At 39.8% G+C, this 19,282-nt stretch overlaps 2 protein-coding genes across 9 annotated transcripts in view; one reads left to right on the top strand and one right to left on the bottom strand.

The window, feature by feature from the left end:
- LOC104016228 (uncharacterized) overlaps window positions 1–19,282 on the top strand; it is a 35,286-nt gene that overhangs the window by 14,643 nt on the left and 1,361 nt on the right. Inside the window, exons 13-21 of one of the 8 annotated variants that reach the window (XR_015708887.1) lie at window positions 413–457; window positions 545–626; window positions 717–809; window positions 3,711–3,790; window positions 4,648–4,691; window positions 10,495–10,574; window positions 10,911–11,015; window positions 13,992–14,172; window positions 18,803–18,920. Coding sequence is in view for 3 of the 8 variants with exons in the window: in XM_087777100.1 (XP_087633226.1) it covers window positions 413–457; window positions 545–626; window positions 717–809; window positions 3,711–3,790; window positions 4,648–4,691; window positions 10,495–10,574; window positions 10,911–11,015; window positions 11,509–11,538 (559 nt within the window). In the remaining 5 variants the exon portion in view is untranslated. Of the gene's footprint in view, window positions 1–412; window positions 458–544; window positions 627–716; window positions 810–3,710; window positions 3,791–4,647; window positions 4,692–9,351; window positions 9,459–10,494; window positions 10,575–10,910; window positions 11,728–13,991; window positions 14,173–18,802; window positions 18,921–19,282 lie in introns of those variants that run through there. The other 7 variants (XR_015708897.1, XR_015708885.1, XR_015708894.1 and 4 more) reach the window with 7 other exon arrangements.
- The window catches only part of APBB1IP (amyloid beta precursor protein binding family B member 1 interacting protein), a 70,844-nt gene continuing 68,617 nt past the window's right edge, over window positions 17,056–19,282 (bottom strand). The window contains exon 14 of the mRNA XM_087777134.1: window positions 17,056–18,322. Coding sequence (XP_087633260.1) covers window positions 17,795–18,322 — 528 coding nt within the window. The 3' untranslated portion in view covers window positions 17,056–17,794. The remainder of the gene's footprint in view (window positions 18,323–19,282) is intronic.

Here is a 19,282-nt window from a genome sequence, read left to right as displayed (position 1 = left end):
ACCTTTGCCTGTAGTTTTCTATTCTAAGTTCGTCTAGCTTGTTCCTTAAAATGCTTACTTGTGAAGACCATACATCCTCCTGAAGTAAGGAGGTAGTATTTTAATATCCTGTTGTAAAGATTCCTAATATAAATCTTCTTTTCTGTGGTTTAAACTCATGACTTCTTCCTCAGTATGAAAACGAAGAACATACATAATTCTATTGTTCTTCTTTGCAGCAGCTATTTATGTATTTGAAGCCTGTTAAAATGTTTCCCGTCAGTCTTTTTCCCCGCTACAGATCCCAGTTGATTCAGAATATCAATGTTTCTGAGATATCAGATGGAAGTTTTCATTGTTTAGTGTACAGTAGGTTTGTACCCACAGTAGTATTTTAACTCCATAGAATGTGACATTTCTTTTGTTTTTGCAGAGCTTCCCAGATTTTGGAGGGGTATGGTGAGCGCTATTACATCCGGTATGCAGTTCCAGAACTCAAACCTTCTAGTCCCAATACTATAAATTATATTATGTAACACTTTCCTTACTTTGTGACTATTTTCAGTTTCACAGAACTATTCAAAACAAAATTGGGTCTTCTTGGGGAGAATGAGGATGATAACTATTTGATTGCTTTCCTCCTAAAAGTGAGTTTGCTTTGCTAATTTTGTTGGCAAACATCTGAACTGATACCCCATACTTTAAAAACACTGAGAGAAGTATCTTTACTTCACTAGCTTATGGAAGATACAAAGGCTGATTTTACAATGACATTTCGACAGCTCAGTGAAATTACTGAAGACCAGTTAAAGGAGCTCCATATTCCTGAGGTATTAATACAAGCACCCAATTTTAGGAATACTTAATATAAAATGAGTAAATCAAGTTGGACATAACCCTGGTATAATAGAGGATGTCTCAAGCCATGATTTGTCTGGGAAATGTGTCATTGTAGCGTTATTAAGGGACAGGGAGACTAATATATCCGTGTCATGCTACTACCCCATGTTAAGCCTGTGTCCGGTGACGAAGGATACATTAACGAAGAGTGCTAATGAAAGATACATTAATGAAGAGTTCTGCTAGGAAGAACTTTCCTTCCCCCCCCCCCCCCTTTTTTTTTTGTTTTGCTTAAGAATACCTTCTGATAGTATTTTGTAAGACACAAGTGAAGTTGGACAGTGCTCATAAGGAAAATTTCAACCTCGGGTCAATCAAACTATTCCTAACATGGGTTTACCAGGTGGCCTAAACCTCTGCTGTTGGGCCCATCAGCTTATCTCGGTATCTAATGGTAAGAGAGAAAGTGAGATATCATCTCGTCATAAACTCTTGCTAGAATCTCAGCCCATAGTGGCCTCTGCCCTTCCTTGGGCACAAGATTGGTTCTAAACATAGCTTAAAGCCTAAGAATACATTTTGTTATTGCATCCTGCTCAGCCTGCTATCTCATCTTGTGTTGCTGCTAACTCAGCATAAACTTACTCTTCAGGACCAAGTATAACCGTAAAAGAGATGAGAGTATTAAAATAAGAGATTAACTTCTTACCTGGATATAGTGCAATCTTTAGAAGTAGAAATATAGCTGAAATGTTTAAACTGGAGTGAGATGCTAGGCAAATAATAATTGGATAAAAATGCAGAGGGGAAATTCTGAAGAGAAAGCTTGTAAGTACCTGATCTGGAAAGAAAAATAGGAAGCCTTTTTGCAAGAGCCAAAATTATTTTTTTCTTTTTTTCTTCAATAGAGTGCCTTTTCCATGTGAGAAATATTGTTCACTTTGCCTGGGAAACTTCATTGCCTTCCCCTAACTTCTGACTTATTTCTGTTTGTCTTTGAATCTAATTTAAAATGAGAGCAGGTGGATGTTTTAGGGAGCAGAATGACTGTATGTAAAGCATAGAATGAAAATGAAGAGTTAATGTTTCTTTGTCCAGTTGTGTCCTAGATAATTAAGTGATTTTGACCAAATTCTCTGGTTTTCCTTGTTTTCTTCTGTTAAGTAAGAGGTCTAACCTGATCTTTTCTATGAGCTTGACGCCATTAATAGTTAAAAAGTTGAGATTTTCTTGTGGTAAGCAACAAAAATACAAAGAGCTGTAGCTTTGGATTTAATCATTTGTACAGAAGGGGTGATAAGAGGATGGGTGTGTTTGTAAGAGAAGGTATTTTTGTTGTAGAATACAAGGGATTTTTCCATTTCTTAGTGGCCTACGTGCGATAGGAAGAACGGAAGCCACCCTCATGCAGTATGGAGCTGCTCCCAGCCTGCTGTAGTAGTGGCATTTATGGCACCTCCATCTCCCCTTCTTCAAAGGTGCAGGCTGAGGAACTAACGATCGTGGTGTAGTTGTGACCCTGCTACTACACCGAGGGTCATTTCCAGCCTTCACTTGGTAGCAGCTGACCTTTTTTTTGTCACACAATTAAATGATTTAGCCCACAAGTTCTGAGTCCCAAAACTGATGTGGTAAAGCAGGTAAATTTTATGCTGGTAAAAAGTTGTTGGTTGTTTTTAAAGATTTTTTTTTTATATATTACAGTAATTTCACCTGCTGTTTATTCACACACTAATACTTTGCCAGCAGCAAAGTAAGTTCTTGTATTGGTTTATAGATCACTTATATTTTTTTCAGCTGCCCACCAAACTTGACCTAAAAATGCCAGAATCCTTTGGGAACACTGCAGGAGTCCTTGCATTTAGTATTAACTGGAAACATTCTGAAATTCCTCCTAAAGCAGCCTAACCCTGCACACCTTTGAACAAATGCTCGATTCCCACACTAACCTGTTATCCACCTGCCTGACCCTCAGCTCTTAGGCACTTCTGCAATTTTAACTCATTTTTATACTCAAATGTGGTTTTCATACTTCTTGACTCCCATTCCTTTAAAAAAAACCACAGGTGTGATCAAAACTTTGTTTTGTTCTTGTTTTTAATTTTAATTTCCCTTACTTAACTTTTCCCCCTTTTTTTTTTTTTTTAAAATATCTGCTGTTTACCTCCTTTTATCTGTGTCCATTTCTTTCTAATCTGTTCTTTCTCTGAAGTTCATTTTTTGTCTGTGAGCTTTGGCTGCTTTCTCTCAACCGAGCAATATGAAGCAGCTGTTAGCTCAGTGTAGGCAGCCAGGGAAGCCTAGTTCGTGGTGGTTGTCCAACACTGGAGGCAGTAACCCCAAGCTCTGTTTTCTCTCTGTTTGCCTTTTCCAAGTTCTGTCTCCTCACCCTTCTTCCTCTCCTACTGTCTCTATTCTCCTCTTCAGTCTTCTCCAATCCCTGTAGCCTTAAGTTTCCTTTTTCTCCACACCTTATCTTTCTTTATCAGTAAATTTTCCTTATTCCACAATTTTCTGGGGAAAAAAAGGTCTCTACAAATAGATCTGATCCACATACAAAACTCAGAAGAGAGTAAAACCTGTAGTTATGTAGCCTAAAAAATAAAATAGGTCAGACAATAAGCCAAGGAAAAATAGGGCTGAAGTGCTGGAGGCGTTTAGGTAGAATTTGCCATAACAGAGATGGATTAATATGGATGTATCATGGTAGCAAAAAGAAATAATTTAAATACAGAGGAAAAATACTAGTAGAATTTTGGGGCAGAAAATTCCTTGAAGGGTCGTCATATGTTTCCCTCTTAAATACTTTTAATACTAATTTGCTTACTTTGCTTTTGCTTAATAGGAACAAAATTCTGATTACCCACCATTAACTGTTTCTGTCTCTTTAGGAGTTCTGGGCTCTCCAGGATCTGGGTAAACACAAGTTATTTTCAGAATGGGTTACTATGTACCTCTTGAGATTAAATCGGTAAGTCTGATGCAGTTTCAAGTGTAAAAATAACACCAGATGTGTATTGGCCAGAAGCAGGCAACTTGAATCTGCAGTGATTTTCCACAACCTTTAGCGGGTCTGGGAAACTGGCCCAAACATGGTTTCACGTGCCTTTTTTTGTCTTTATGGTTCTGGATTGTGCTAGATTCAATAATAGTTACTATTGTAGTTCTGTTTTGACACACAGGTACATAAAAATGACACGGGAGGAGTGGTCTGTGGTTTTTGTCCTTCATTGAGCAACTGATCAGATTTTTTTGGTTAATAATTTTTGTTAAAATACCAGTCCTACAGATTCAGTCCAAGAATCACAAACAGGCTTTGCAAATACATAGGAATGAATAATGTGTCATTACTGGTAATACATATATTTTTTACTGTGTAGTAATATTGCTTTAGTATGACAGGGGGTGGAAGTTGAACAGTTGTGAATACACAGACCCGCTGGTACTGCCTAGGTAGGGACGTGCATGTTAGAGCTTCTACCAATTCTTTTGTCTTAAATAAAAAAAGAATGTAACGTGTTTTCCTTAGTCATATATGGTATGCATGGCTGATAGTAGTGAAAAGAAGTACATATCAAGTACTTGGAAATTTTAGTCAGTAAATAAAATTCTTCAAAAAATCAATACAAGATACAAAACCTACAGGAAAGTGTGCAGTTTTTTTCAAGTCTAATCATTCTTAGAGATTCACACCTGCTTCCACTGAACACAAAAGCAGAACACAATGATTTTAATAAAAGTCAAATACAATATTTCTAAAAATAAGCATAACCCTTATTAGCTAAAGCACTTTCTTTTTTCTTCTTTTGGTTTGTTTTTAATGTATAGTAACAAGGGTGATTCAGACACCAAGAGAAGAACAAGAATGACAAGTGAGTAAAACAATCCAAAGGAATCATATGCTTGGAGATGGCAACTATCTATTTACATAGGTTTCTTTAGTGTTAGTTGTTTTTCCTTTTGAGGAGAACTAAAATACACTGTTTTTCTGAAGCGGAGAAACTCTCATTATGCTGCTGCAAATCTTGTAATACTATACATCCACTGTAGCTATCTCTGCTTTCGCCCACTCTTGTGATTAGAATCTAGCCATGTGTGTATGGCTAGACCTGTGAATATATATCTACTTTTTACATAAGTTAATGATCGAGAAGTTCCTTGGCTACAGTGAGGCTTCCTTCCGCCTTAGGAATCTTCCCTTTCCCTTCCTTAAAAAAAAATAAATCCTTAATTTAATTGTCTGTGTTTATGAAGAAATTGGCCTGGCCCAAACCCCTTCTGTTGTGAATATAGTCGTAGTGATACCGGTTGACTGAGGCCGAAGAGTGTGAGATCATGGAAATGCACTGCAGCTACTAGTCCAAGTTGCTCTTCTTTAGATTCCGCTGGTTTGGAATGACAGAGCACATGTCCATTCATATTTTGGGTGACTGAAATCACAAGTGATGAAGACCTCATGAAGAAGGCTTTTCCTGTCAGTATCCACAAAGGCTGCTCTGACCTGTGTCACACCGTATGTGAATATAGGCATTGAAGCAATCTAACTCAGCTGTCCAGCTATGGTCTATTCCATATCAATCCTCATTTACCTACTTGTTTATTTTTCTTTATTTTTGTTTACCTTTTTGTATTTCTTTTCTCCCTCAATTTTTTTAGCCCCTTTTTTACAGTTTCCATTTGGGGGTTCAGGAGATGCCAGGCCTCCAGCTTGTTCCATGCTTTGGTGCTCGTGGACTTGATTCGTTTTTTTTCCCCATGTTGATTCCCTTTAAGAACTTAAGAATTATTGGCCTGTGGGAACATGGTCGTCTGTATCTTGTTATGTCTCAAGTGGGGCTTCACCTTAGTGTCTTGAAATGGTGGATGCGCTCTGGCTGCTCCCCAAATTGGAACTCTTCATTGCAAAGTAGGGTGCTCCCTGAAAGGGCCCCTAGGATTTGATTTCCTTGTGAGAAATGCCCTTCCTCTTCTGCTGTATCTGCTTTTCCTGAGTGCAAGCAGCATCTTTTCCTTGATCTGTAGTTTCTTCCTTTATCAGTCTGAATGCATCAGTTTGCATTGCTCAGAAGAACATTGTTCTTCTCCAGTGATGCACTTTTTTTGATAACATCAGGAAAGATTCTGGTAGGCATCCTGTACTGGCTCAATGGACTAAGATGTGTCTGAGTGTTCAAATATGTCCAAATCCTTTCTGTATGTTAAAAAGAATTCAGGTTTCTGGTAGGCACTCACTTTTTTTTTCTGCAGCTGGAGAAAAAACTCCTTACTTGTGAGAGGACTATCTAGTCATGGAAGTCAAAGGTACTTTAATCCTCAAAGTTATTCTAAATATAAAATGGTAGAGGTACTACATTGAACTGTCTATCACAGCAGAAACAGTGGATATGAAATTGTAAGAATTATTCAGGGAGATATTTTTTTGGATCTGCAGTAAGCTTGGTAAATTTGTGAAACTTGCCTATAAAAGACAATGAGCAACTGAAAATCTCTGGCCAAAAGAGAATGAAGGAAATGCAGGATCTGATCAAATTCTGCACAAGAGGTATTATAAGGTTCAATGTTACGCTGCTTTGCAGGGTGTTTTATTCTCATTTCTAACAGAAATGGCTGTACTCTTTTGTTAGATATTGATTGGCTGCTTTCTTCAAAAGCTTTAAGTGATTAAGTAGGAAAAGGCAGGAGACAGCACTGACTTTCAGTAGTAAGATAGTAAAAACTACATAGGGCACAATTTATCATCCCATGGACCTTCAAGTTTGCATCCAGATTTTCTAGCCAAGGCTGTATTCATTTTTAAGAACACTAATTACAATTTTACATGTATTTTTTAGAAAGTTAATTTTTAGACAGTTACCAAGAAGAAAAGTTTGGTTTATTATTTGTATTTTGGTAGGGTTAAGAAGTTTCAACTGTGGGACTCTGAGGCTCTTAGCTCAACTACTGTTTTGAGGTTTCGACCTCCCCTGGTTTCCTCACCTAAAATGTAATGCTGAAAACTGTATAAACACATTTTATTTTTCTATTTTTTTTGAATACGCTTTTAGAGAAGATCATGACATTCTGAGTTTTTATTCCAAATCAGAAAGGATCCTAGTTTGGGGATGATCTTCTGCAAACCAGCATCGCGTTATTCCAGACGCACCTTGGAGGATCTTATAATACAGAAGACAGAGGAAATGAGGAAAAGGTTTTGCCTCCAGGATCACACTTGTGCTAGTGGTCTCAGTTTTGGTAGCAGTCCAAAACTTGATACACAAAGATTCATGGTTAAGTTAGTTAAGTTTTCTTCCATGTGATCAGTCATCACTCTCTATTCATACAGCAGAGCTGCAGAAGTTTCTAACAGGCTACTGATGTTAATTTGTTATTGTTTTATTTAAAATTTAATTTTCCTTTTAAAATCAACAAATCTTGTTACATTTTTGCTAGCTGCTCTATATTATAGTGTGACTGAAGTTTCTTACATAGTTTTTTTTGTTGTTGTTGTTACTCTCTTTTACATCTATACATTTAAATAGATCTCCTAGATGCCCCTTGTGGTCTCTTTAATTTTTTTTTTTTGTTGTTTAAGTATTTACTTGTAACAGCTCTCCCTTGTCAGTACAACTTGCAGCAGAAATCTGGTTCAACCCAGTCACCTGTGCATTTTTACCCAGCATTTCATGTTAAAGACAAAACTGTCGTGGCCCTCTAGATTTTTATATGGGTTGGTAAGTCCCACTAAATATCGTATTGCTGTCTTTAGTATCGACTGACCTTGAGTATATTGCCATTAACAGCTCATTATTCATCACCTTTCCCTCATCATTAGTAAGTGTAGTAAAATATCTCACTTCTCAAAGTACATTACATTTGAAGTTGATCATTTATTATTATTTTTTTCTCTCTTCCTTTAGTTTTTAGTTCTTAGTAGCGCTTTATTTTGTACTGCCTAAACCTAGTTCCTCAGGAGTTGATCAAAAAGTTTTGACAATCCAAATCCCAATACAAGTCTATAATTGTATTTCTTTACAAATGAAACATGTAAAAAAACCCTGTAGACCAGATCATAAAATGCTCATAAGGGCACAAAATTTCTTCTGCTTTGTCCTTTTCTTCTCTGGCTTGTCTTACTCTTTCGTAATTATCTTGTCACTTGTGTTAATTACAGATATTTTTAACGCCACTGTGAAACTTGTCAATTTGCAATTGTTAAGAATATATTTCTGGGACAAATATTCTCCTGCTAATATGAGTCATGGTTTTAATGAGAATTATCATTTTTTGTATGAGTCATATGTTAACTTCTCCACCTTTTAAATATTCTTTCTATATTATTACCACACTTTACTATTGAAAACCCATTTACTGGATTAAATCCAATACTTGGCCAGGGCAAATTATTTTGCCAAGTGGGAAAACACTAGTTTTCAGCAGTTAGGAGAGGGTGTTGTTATGACTATGTAGAGGTTATCAGGGTTCCAAATAGCTAGTCCTATTTATTGGCTTTTGTTTAATATATGTAAGTACATACAGAACAGCGGTAATATGAAAAAGAAGAATGTCTGTATCTGTGTGGATTGCATCTCACTCTTCGTTCTCATGGAAGTCAGCTCCGGACACTGTGCCGGAATGTTGTTCCATTACCCGGGCAGCTCTTATAAAGGAGGGGGTGGCAGTGCCACCTGAGATGCTTCTGGTTTCAGCCCATGTTCTGATCTCTTCAGAGGGTTTCACCTTCTCTCTTGTGGCAGGAACATGAGTGGTCAGAGTGTAGCGCTTAGAGCAGAGAGTGATTTTTTTTTTTTTTTTGTCCTTTACTTTTCTGAAGAACATAAAGACCCTTTGTGTAATGCTGCTGTATGTCAACTCTTGTGGCTTAAAATGGCTATCATTCAGTTCATGTATTGTGACTGATACATAAAATAATCATGCAAGTGTTGTTTCACTGATTGCATAGCTTCGGTAAATTCTAGCTTGTTAGCTGGTTAAATGGTGCCTTTTAGAAGCAGTGCTTCTTACAGAGAAGTCCGTTCACTGCACTAAGCACTATTTCTGTATGGGGAGCTATTAAATATGAATGAAGTCCTGCGATTGTCTGACCACAGAACCTTAGGAGGAGCCAGTCATAGCTTTTTCTCAAAGACATCAGTTGTCTTGGTAGTCAGCTAGGATAAACAAGTTATGTTTGCAAGCCGAAGCAGCAGCACAAGGAGATGCAAGAACACAGTGAACTGGGAAATGGAAATAGATTAAGTTTAATCCTTTTATCCAAAAATATTGTTTCTGATCATCCCCCTCCTAATATAATTTATTATTTGTAAATAAAATAATATCATAACTAATTAACTAGAGGAATTGAGTAGAGGGAAATTTGGGATGGTTATTTTGATGAATACTCTGCTTTCTCTAATACCCTCTTTCAAATATGCTGTAAGAGTATTCATAAGAATATTTTATAAAGCTACATGGATTTTTTTGAAAGAAATGTATTATATAAAATATGAGGTTTGATCTAACATTTATTCATATAAAATCTACTGGGACATCAAGGGAAAGGGAAGGAACAGATGAAGTTTGTGTATGTCCAGAAATCTCAGACTTTTGGTTTCAAGTCCATGGGTGATAATGCCTCTGGTATCACTGATGAATCTCTTCAGGTAATAATCAGCTACTGAATTTGGGAAAATATGCAGACCAATGTCAAATTAAGACTTACAATGCAAGCTTGAAATGTTTGTTACAATTAATCTGTAACATTGTTTTGATCACTAATTAAAGGGAAAACTTTCTGAAGCAGAATCCTAGGCTTTAACTGCAGAGCAAAAATCAGAGTTGTGTTGACATTATCTGCTAAAAAACTGATAATAAAAGCCACGTGTGCTTATGAGAATCGTCCTCGGCATACAGTTTGATGGAACTCCTTTTATGAGTCGTTAGTTGCTGTCCTGTAAGATACAGCCTGGGTTACTAATTCAGCAGTTTCATTTTCAATGTCCTTACAATCTCCCTCCCACTAATCAGGCACAATCAGCCTGCAGCATGCCAGAGAAGCAGTGCAGCTCTCATGGGTGTTCCCAAGAAGACACAGCAGTCAGTTGTGGGAAAAACTGTGGACCCCGCTTCCAAGAAACTAAAAGGAATGACAAAGTTGAAAAAGTAGTATCTAAAAAATACAGCTGAAATCCAACATTAAAGGCTTTTATGGCCAAACTTTTGATATATGATATAGGAGAAGGAATATCTAAGTACATACACTTTAATGAATATCTGAATAATTCCTTTTTACATTAAATAATATTACATTAATTTTTATGATCTCCAGGAATGTATTGACAACATTGAAATACGCTTTCCAACAATGTAGCAGGAACCTAGGCCATGGTAAACTCATAGCATTTGAAAAGTCTGCTGGTGTTCCTAACAGGCAGTCCTTTGTGTATCAATGTGATGCTCTATACTATTCTGATTTTTGTTTGGCACTTTGGCATTACTGATTGTGCAAGTTTAAAAAAATCCTTTTGGCAGCTCATAAAAATAAATAGATTGATTCATTCCTTTTCCTTTTTATGCATTTTTTTTCTTGATCTGCAAATTAAACCTTCTTGAAGATTTCAATGACAGATTTCAATGACTGTGGTTTGCTTTTGTTGAATATGTCTAACTAAATTTAACTCAATTCACTTTTGGTTTCAGCTGTTAATCCTAGATACATACTTAGGAACTGGATGGCAGAATCAGCAGTGCAAAAAGCTAATTTGAATGATTTCTCAGAGGTAAAATTATTTCTTTCTTTCTTGGCATATTTATTAATATTTGGCATAATTGTTAATGAAAGAGTTGTTGCATTTACACTTTGAACCTGTATTACATTTTGACCAACATTGTACTATCTAATACCAATTACTATTAAAAATATTAGCAAAACTATTAATAGGATTAATTATAACATAAATAGTAGTGACTGTATTAATAGGAGGACTAATAATAGTAAGCAACTCATGGAATAGTTTCTGGAGCCAGGGCGGTGCATAATATGAAGTGGCAGAGACTTTTTCTTGTTTGCAGGAAAATATTTTGTATAAAAACTTACCCATTTTAATTGCTTCCAGGTTCATCTCCTACAACAGATTCTACAACATCCCTTTCGGAGACAGCAGGCTGCAGAGAAAGCAGGCTACTCCCTGCGCCCCCCAGCTTGGGCCAAGGATCTTAAAGTAAGCTGCTCATCCTGAGAGAAATTTGAACAAGCAAGAAAAACGATCAAGGTCGAAGCTCAGGCCTTCAAATGGGATTAATGGATCAAGCCACAGGAGCTTCTCTCCCTTATACTTTGTGGACTGGAATCTGCTACTCTGCTAGGCAAAACAAGGTCTTGACTAACTTTATAAAGTCTAAAGATTAAAGAAATGGACCACTATGTACGGTTGCATCAGCAAGTTATATTGGCGTTTATAACTCTGCCCTTCATACTCAGCTATGCATTAATTTTAGTCCCAATATTTAAGTTCTGCCAAACTGTCACGCTTAACCTCTCAGAATTCATGGCTGATCAGGTGGGTCTCAATAACTTTTAATGGCTGGGCGATTTAAAATCCATCTAAGCTCGTTTTAATCATACAGTATTTTGATGAATGTTCTTCTTGCTGTTACACGCTCTTCAAATATAATTGTATTCTGAAGACTTAAATGTTCTTACGTCTTTTGCAGAGTTGGAACAGAGGATCATCGTACACTTAGACCTTGCCACCTTTTCTCGTTTTGACCTTGTTTTGTCCCATTAAACTGCCAACAAAGATTTAAAGGAAATTCAGTTAAATAGTGAGCAAAGATGTCTGTCTTGGGAGTGACTTGCCCATAAATAAATTTTGGTGTCTTTGCTGGTGTCAGGTGCCTATCACGCCTGGCCCACTGCTCTGTGAAAGTGTATCTTTTGATAGTAGTAGAAAGAGTGCTGGTGCATGGATATAACGCCTCAGGAAATTTTCCCTGGTTGGACATGGAAAAGGACTTTCTTGGAAGCATCTCACTGCATGTGTAGTCAGGTCAATATACCTTTTGTATCCAGCCACCTGATGCTGTAAGGGACTACAAAAGTCTCGCAAGGAAAGTATTTAAAATTCAGCTGAAGCTGTTACACAGAAGTCCTTTGAGTAACAGAGAGAGACTAGTCTTTGAGTCCTGGGTCTTGTTATTTGTCCTTGTTTGATACTCCAGTTCCACATCACAAAACTTAGTGTATAATTAAGCCAAAACTAATACATAAGCAATCAGGTCCAATGTTATGCTAGAAAATTTACAACAAAAATCACTTATTTGCAGGCTTTGTTACTTCTTGCCATTACCTTGTCTCTTTCCAAATCCAAAATGGATTGGTTTAGGATCTCCAGATTTCTTCAGTGCCACTTGATTCTGAAATAGAGGCTATTAAGTGATATAATTAACATTTCATAAATCTATTTCTAGAAATATAATCAGTGTAGAAAAAAATCTATATTATTAGAAATCTTTCGGTAACTAAAAAATATTTGAATGCCTTTACTTCTTACCTATAATCAACACGATTATTCAGGATGGTTTCCCCTCAGATATACAGCTGTTCAAATATAAATACGGTTGTTCAAATGTAAATATTAGTACCATAACGTGAGGAACAATATAGATATTTAACTACAGTTTTCGGAAAGTCCAGTCTGAAGTTCAAGCAACTTACACAAGTTCAGCCTGGGTTAACATTCCTTGTGCAGGTAGAAGTGCAACCCTTGGGATTAGTGTTTGAGCTGGCAACACCTCCAGGTGAGAGGAGAGGGCGGCTGGGGTACCCGTAACAGCCCCTCAGCTGCGGGCCACGTCCCCAGCCTATTGAAACATGGGCATCGATGTCTCTTCTTGGATAATTACAAGCAAAATAGCATGTTGTGACGCAATGTGTGAACATCAGCTGCAGTGGAATGAAGTACACTGCAAATAAGTGATGAGTTGAAGATGAACATATTTGTGCCCAGAGGGTAAATAGAGAAGCACTGCAGCTTGGGGCCTGGTTTCCAATTAGGTGAAAAGAAAGAACGCTAATTTACGTTGGACCGAACAGCGGTAAGCTTCTTTTGTGTGGGGGCCAAACACGTCTGCCTGTACATCCTTACCTCATGGAGTAATTGCATAAATACAAAGCATTTTTATACTGCTTTTTTTCTTCAAAGTGTTTTATAAATGTTAAAACCTATTAGTAACAGTAGCAAGCGGGCCTCTGCTTCACCCTTAGTTGCAGGTAAAGAAACCCTTCAGAATCACGGTATAACAACAGACCATCCCCAACGGGAGCTGTTGTACAAGCAGGGATTTGTACCGCCCGCTGTGCCCATGGTGAGGCTTTCTCAGGTTCTTGAAAAAACATCTGTAAGAATGAAGCAAGCCCTGAAAACTGGTTTCACGTAGTCCTCTGGATACGGAGCGTATGTCAGCTACTTCTCTTCTCCGGTTCATTCATTCATGGACTCAGTCATGTCCTCTTTCCTTCATCTATGGGAAAACAAATCTGTTATTTTTTGTCCCTAGTTTTACCATGCGGTTTACGTCACCTGTTTTTAGTAACTATTCTGATTTCATAATAGCACTGACTGTTAATGGCGATCAAGCTGCCTTAGAATATTCCGCAAGACCCTAAGAATTCCTAGAGTCTTAACGATACCGAACCTCTTCCGTTGTGCGTTTCTCCCTCAAACGGAACGTGCGTGTGTCCCAGTCACGGTGAGACTGTCAATGATAACCCATAAATAACAGTTCTGTCCTGTAGTTTTGCCACATGATCCAGTTAAGTTTCTACTTTTCCACCCGCAAGGTGCCTGACAAAGAGTGCGTGAAAAACACATGAAGAATACAGTGATCTCAACACTGCCTTTTAACCGTGTTTTGTAAAAGTAGAGAAATGAGCCCACATTGTGCTCAGCATTTTGTACCACCTCCCTTTCCGCTTCTAGATTTTAATCATCAGGGTTTAGTATGACAATGTAAGCATTAATACTGTGTTTCATGGTGTATTTCCTAAAATCCTTGGCCTCCACCTGCAATTCTGGAGCTGCCTTTTCCTTCACAGTACATAAACACAGCAGTGACACAAGAGCGGATGGGGAATAAAAATTCTGTGGCTGGTAATCAAAGAGGTGCTAATTTGTGCTGCTGTTCTCTTTCTGCAGCAGAGGACAGTTGCGAGGGTCAGCAGTGGTGATCCCCCACATGGGGACTTTTCCACGTGACTCCACCTTGCTAACCCCAAGGACTGATGGAAAACGGGTCACTTGCAGTGGCTCCTTCTGCCGTGTCAGTGATGTCAGAGCCCAAAGAAGACGACAGCTGCCGAGACGGCTTCCATCTGAGGTATGGAGAGAGGTTAAAAATAACATGCTGCCATTTCAGATCTTTTCAGGCTAAAATACTGTAATCTCTAGTAACGTACATACTACCACAATCTACAGGAGTAAGACAAATTCATATGGCAATAGGTTAGAGGTGGAAGGATTAATTTCTATTTTTTACAGATGCTTTGATTTACAGTCTCGGAAAGGAAGATCTCTTTTTTTATTTTGCAGCATCTTTTTTGTACCAAATAAAGCCAGATAATTGTGTATCATTAAGATGGTAGCTCTGTTCTTTGAATGGAGAGTTTGAATACTTACATTGCAGAAATTCAATGCAACCACGTACATACACAAAATAGTTGATAGAGGTCTAATCATCACAGCATTTTAATTGATTTCTGGAGTTTTCTGTAGGCTTTGATTCTTTTTGTTTTGAAGAAAGCTCAACTTTTTCTTTTGTGTAAGATTAAGCGCATGAGTTATGATTGACTGCAGATGTAAAATGTATAAAATTGAGTTTATTGTGCTGTAACAAAAGAGAAGGGAGGAAATGGGGCAGGAGGCTGAGCGTTCTGGTGAGAAGCGTGAATGCTAGGAAGGCCATGCAGAAGCCTTAGTGCTTTGTGAATTCAGGGAAATTAGCTTATTGTGCGACATTTTTCTAAGGACATGTTCTGCTTTATTTTTGATGCTGGGTGTATACTTCATAAAAGAAAATTCATTTGGTTTAGAAATACTTGGATAGCAGACAGCTGTTGTCACCTAAGTGTCTTGAAGATGTGCACTCCCAATACCTTGTCAGAAAACGACACCCAGCTCTTTAGCATTCAATGATTTGAATAATGCTTACATCGGTTACATATGGAAAGCAATTGGGAAATATTAATCCCCTTTTTTTTTTAACCCACCTACTTTTAGCTGGTTAGCATTTTTCCTCCTGCACTTGGAACTAAAGCTTGTACTAAGCTTATGAGCCTTGCAGGGGTCTCGAGAGCGTGTCTCAGTTTGGCTGTTTAGAGATGATGAGACATCTTTTGAATGCTCTAGTATGTCGATTCAAAACTTCTACGTAACACGTGTGGGTTTGGTGAACATAGTTCTCTTGGCGAGAGCTTTTTGCTCAGTTCAGTGAAAGCACGGGAGCTAGAAGACCACTAAGAGATGCATGGGCTCTGTCTGTATTGGTAAGTAAGAGGGCCAGGAACGAGTCCCTTGGCCCCTGAACTGGTACCCTATTTGGCCATATCTGCACCACAGGGGAGCGAAGCCTGCTTTTAAACTTGTCCATGTTGTCTTTTGGGAACAGTGCCTGGCCTGGGCAGTTTCTTGAATGATGCCTGGGACTGTGCTTAGGCCCAGTCGGGCAGTATGGGTGAGCACTAGGCCACTGCTCAAGCTTGCATTCTCGTCCTCTTTTATTTAGTAGTAGGGACACAGGTGTACAAGCTGTAGCTTCTTGCTTAGCAGTGCTAGCTCCCCAGCCATAGGCTGCAGAGCAAAGAAATGGGTAACAGCACTCGTAGGACATCTCCTCATCCCCATACCCCTGATGCGAGCTTTACTTACTCTCCCAATGCTTACATGCTGACAAACCAAAGGAGGGAGGAAACAGGGAGTGGCTGTCCCATGACTACACCTGAGTAACCCTGGGGATGGGCATGATTACTGCAGGAAAAACATTCCTTAGCTTCAGCTCGTCTTGAGTGAAAAGTTTAAGTTTTCATAGTTTCAACAGATTAAGTTGCGGGATGTCGCATAAACTTTTTTTTTAGTGACTCATCTGGCACTTCCCTGGCTGAAACATCCCTGTTCTGAAACACCTTCTGCACATCCCCAAGTTCCTCTTGTGCCCATCGCCACCCTCTGCGCCAGCTCCTTCCATGCCTGTCCTTTCGCTCCCACTGCTTTGACCAGGTACTGCCCGCCCCTCCTAGTGCCAACGCAGGCACGTTTTGCCTTGCATTGCTCCCACTTGTCAGGGGTCTGGCCCCCCATCCTGAGTGCTCCTGCCTGGCCTGTCCTTTATCATAGCAAAGTTCTGGTCTTTGCTGTCTTGTGGAGGAACGTGCTCGTGCAGCCACCGAAGCGTGCAGATATAGCAGGAACCATCTGAGCAAATGAGAGAGGGGCCAGCCAGCACTGCTGTCTGTACTTGGATAAAATACAGAAATATATTATTTATGGATCTTAGAAGATCACGTGCATGAGAAGAGACAAAAGACTGGAAGAAATAAAAATAAAGAATTTAAAAGGTAGAGGCAAAAACTCTTTAACATACTTGAAGTGGTACCAATTGCCAGTGAAATGCCTGTTCATTAACTGTGACACTCTGTGCAGATATAAAATAGAAGCTATTTTCATTTCGCAACTAATAATGCTGCCTAAATGAACAACGGAGAATTAAAATGGGAGAACAAATGAAAAAAAATGTAGGAGAGATTCATCTCAGGTACAAAGGAATTATGAAGTCTTTCAGAAGACAGACTATTTCTAGGTGCAGTTTGAAGACAAATGTTCACCAACAGAAAAAAAATCCACGTGTACCAAGGGAAGCATACAACATTTTGAAATGAAAATTTTTCTTTGTCTAAGATTAAACAAATAAACAAGATTTAAAGGCAGCAGCTGTGAGTGCTGACAGGTATGACCGGAGTTGCGTATGGAAACAGGACTGTGTAACATTTGGGGTGACTTACGGGAGCAGCAGCTGCCTGAGCATTCACACACCATCCAGGGAGTTGCACGCACACCACCCGAGACTTTAACTGCTCGGACCAGCGTCCCTTCGCAGCGGGCGGGGGCCCCTTTTCGACTCCTCGCTCACACACACTCACCCCCGGGTGCTCCCTCTCCCTTCAGGCTCGACGCTAGGTTTCCCCGAAGCAGAGTCTCCGACACGACGTACGCCAGGTGAATTTATTGAGCGGTACAGCGGTGAAGAGCAGCTCGAGCTGGGTGCCTCCAGAGAGGGACCTCAAACAAAGGAATCCCTGGGCATTTATACCCTTACAGTCTAAGTTCCCCTCCCCTCATGCGACGGTTCGGTCCAATAGTGATATTTGGGTCTGGGTCTTCTTGTTCCTTACTGGATCCTTTTCCTGTCTCCAGGCAGGACATTCCTTTTCTTATCTTGAACAGTTGCAGTTTCGGCTACCTTATCTTCCTGGTTTGCACCGGTTTCGGGGCCTTCCTTCACGTAGCTAAGTAAGAGTTCAGCGTACGGTCAGGGTATCTAGATGGAAGTTCACAGCTTGCAGTCTAAGGTTCCAACAGGCCTCGCGCCTGCCGTTAGGTATTGGATTCTATTTGAGCTAGAAAGTGACTTCTACAACGTGAGACTCTGGAAAGGGCCCTGGTCCTGCCTTGCATCTCAGAATAATCTAGCTGAAGTTTTACTATTTTTGAATAGTAACCGCAACAGTAACAGTAGGCTATTTTTGAAAAACACAAAAAAAGGGGTCCTTTTATTAAAAAAAAAAAACAAACCCCACAATTTGGGGGTTTCTGATAAAGAATCTTTAAGCAGAATTCTGAGAAAAGGGAACTCTGAAGGAGAATTCCTCCTGGTGGAGCCTGATCCAGCACGACCTGCCATGATGCACAAAACCAGCTATGACTTAAAGTCCACCTGCTCCCAGAGTTCAGGAGCTGCTGCCCCTTTTCTTCTCAAGAGCTTTCATTAGGTCAGACATGAAATCTGCTTGCCTGCCTCCACCCCCAATCGGAGGTGGCCCAGCTGACTGTGGCTCTCCAGCTTGTCCTGTGTTTTCTGGCCTTTTTGAAGGAAGTGGCACAGGTTTCTTTGTCGGAGGTGGTGGCTTATTGGAGAGAGGTGGAGGTGGAGGGGGTAATGGCAGGTCTCCATTACCGCTGCTGGAGGCTGGTGGTGGTGGAGGCACAAAATCAGGAGGAGGTTCGCAGAAATCAGATGGTGGTGGTGGAAAATCAATCTTCAATGTAGGTGGCGGAGCTGGAAAGCTGTCTGGATCTGTTAGGAAAATGCCGCTGTCTCGTTTGACTTTGGAGGGTAGAATTGGTGAAACAGAAATAGCAGATGACCGCCTTTCAGGTGGAGGAGGAGGCTGCAGTGAGTTCCTCTTACTCTGGTATTTCTGTGGCCTCATCACTGACTGTGCCAGGCCAGGCGCACTGATGTTATTTGACTTAGCCTTTAATAAGCAGAAGAAATAAAAAGACAGGACACAGTCAGTGCACACGTAAACTAATGCCACTGCTGAAGAACAGTGAAAAGATGTGAAAATATATGGGAAGAGTGCAGCAGACAGACAGTGAAATGAAGCAGAGTACATTTTGCCTGAAGAGTGCAAATAGTATTTTGTTTTCTTTCTGGAGCTGCCCACAGAGCTTTGACAGTGGAAATATCGCTGTTGACAGTGTTCATAGTGCTGCTTCTAGTGCTGTCCTCAGAAAATGAGCGCTTTTAAAATTCCAAAGAATTGCAGTTAGCAAGACATATAAAGATACTTTGATGTTCCACCCTGCTGTTCATTCCCTGAGAACATGAAGACTTAAAAAAAAAAATCTGTGCTGTGTTTTTACATCAAAAAATACTGAACAAGATTTGAGAACATAAAAAGCAGATGTAGTTTTGGCTCTCGTCCCCATTGTATCTCTGTCTTCCATTCTAGCTATGACTGCTGGATCTCTGGATAAAGCTAAAATAATGAAGTCACCTGTCTCTGCCAAACTCATTAGACACAACAGCAGTGAGCCGGGAAGAAGGTGGAAAGATTTGGGAATTTAAAGGTTACGTGTCTAGATTCACTGTCCCCAGCACTCCGCAGCATGGCGTGACATGCATTCACCCGCAGGGTAGCGCGCCGGGCCCCCTCTGCGCGGGAGGGAGAGCACTGCAAAGCACTGGGAAGGGAGGCTCTGGGGAAAGCCGTCTGTCACGGCTCTGTGCGGTGCACAGCAGGGGAAAGACGCTGCACCGGTGACCTGGCAAGGGACGCTGATGAGCCTGGGGAAGGGTGTCTTCTGCCTGCTGGGCAAGGCACATGCACACGCCTCCTCTGCTTTCGAATCAATGGTGTGACAAACAGGTCCTTGAAGCCACCAAGTCCTAGCGGTGTCTGCAAGGTCATGAGAGGTTCAAATCCTCTGAC

This window comes from Nipponia nippon, unplaced genomic scaffold, assembly GCF_047370975.1.
Source record: "Nipponia nippon isolate SJK-2023a ecotype South Korea unplaced genomic scaffold, ASM4737097v1 scaffold_1, whole genome shotgun sequence".
Taxonomy (NCBI): Eukaryota; Metazoa; Chordata; class Aves; order Pelecaniformes; family Threskiornithidae; genus Nipponia; species Nipponia nippon.
Note: the sequence above shows the minus strand (reverse complement) of the source record. Positions and strands in the feature narration are given on the sequence as shown.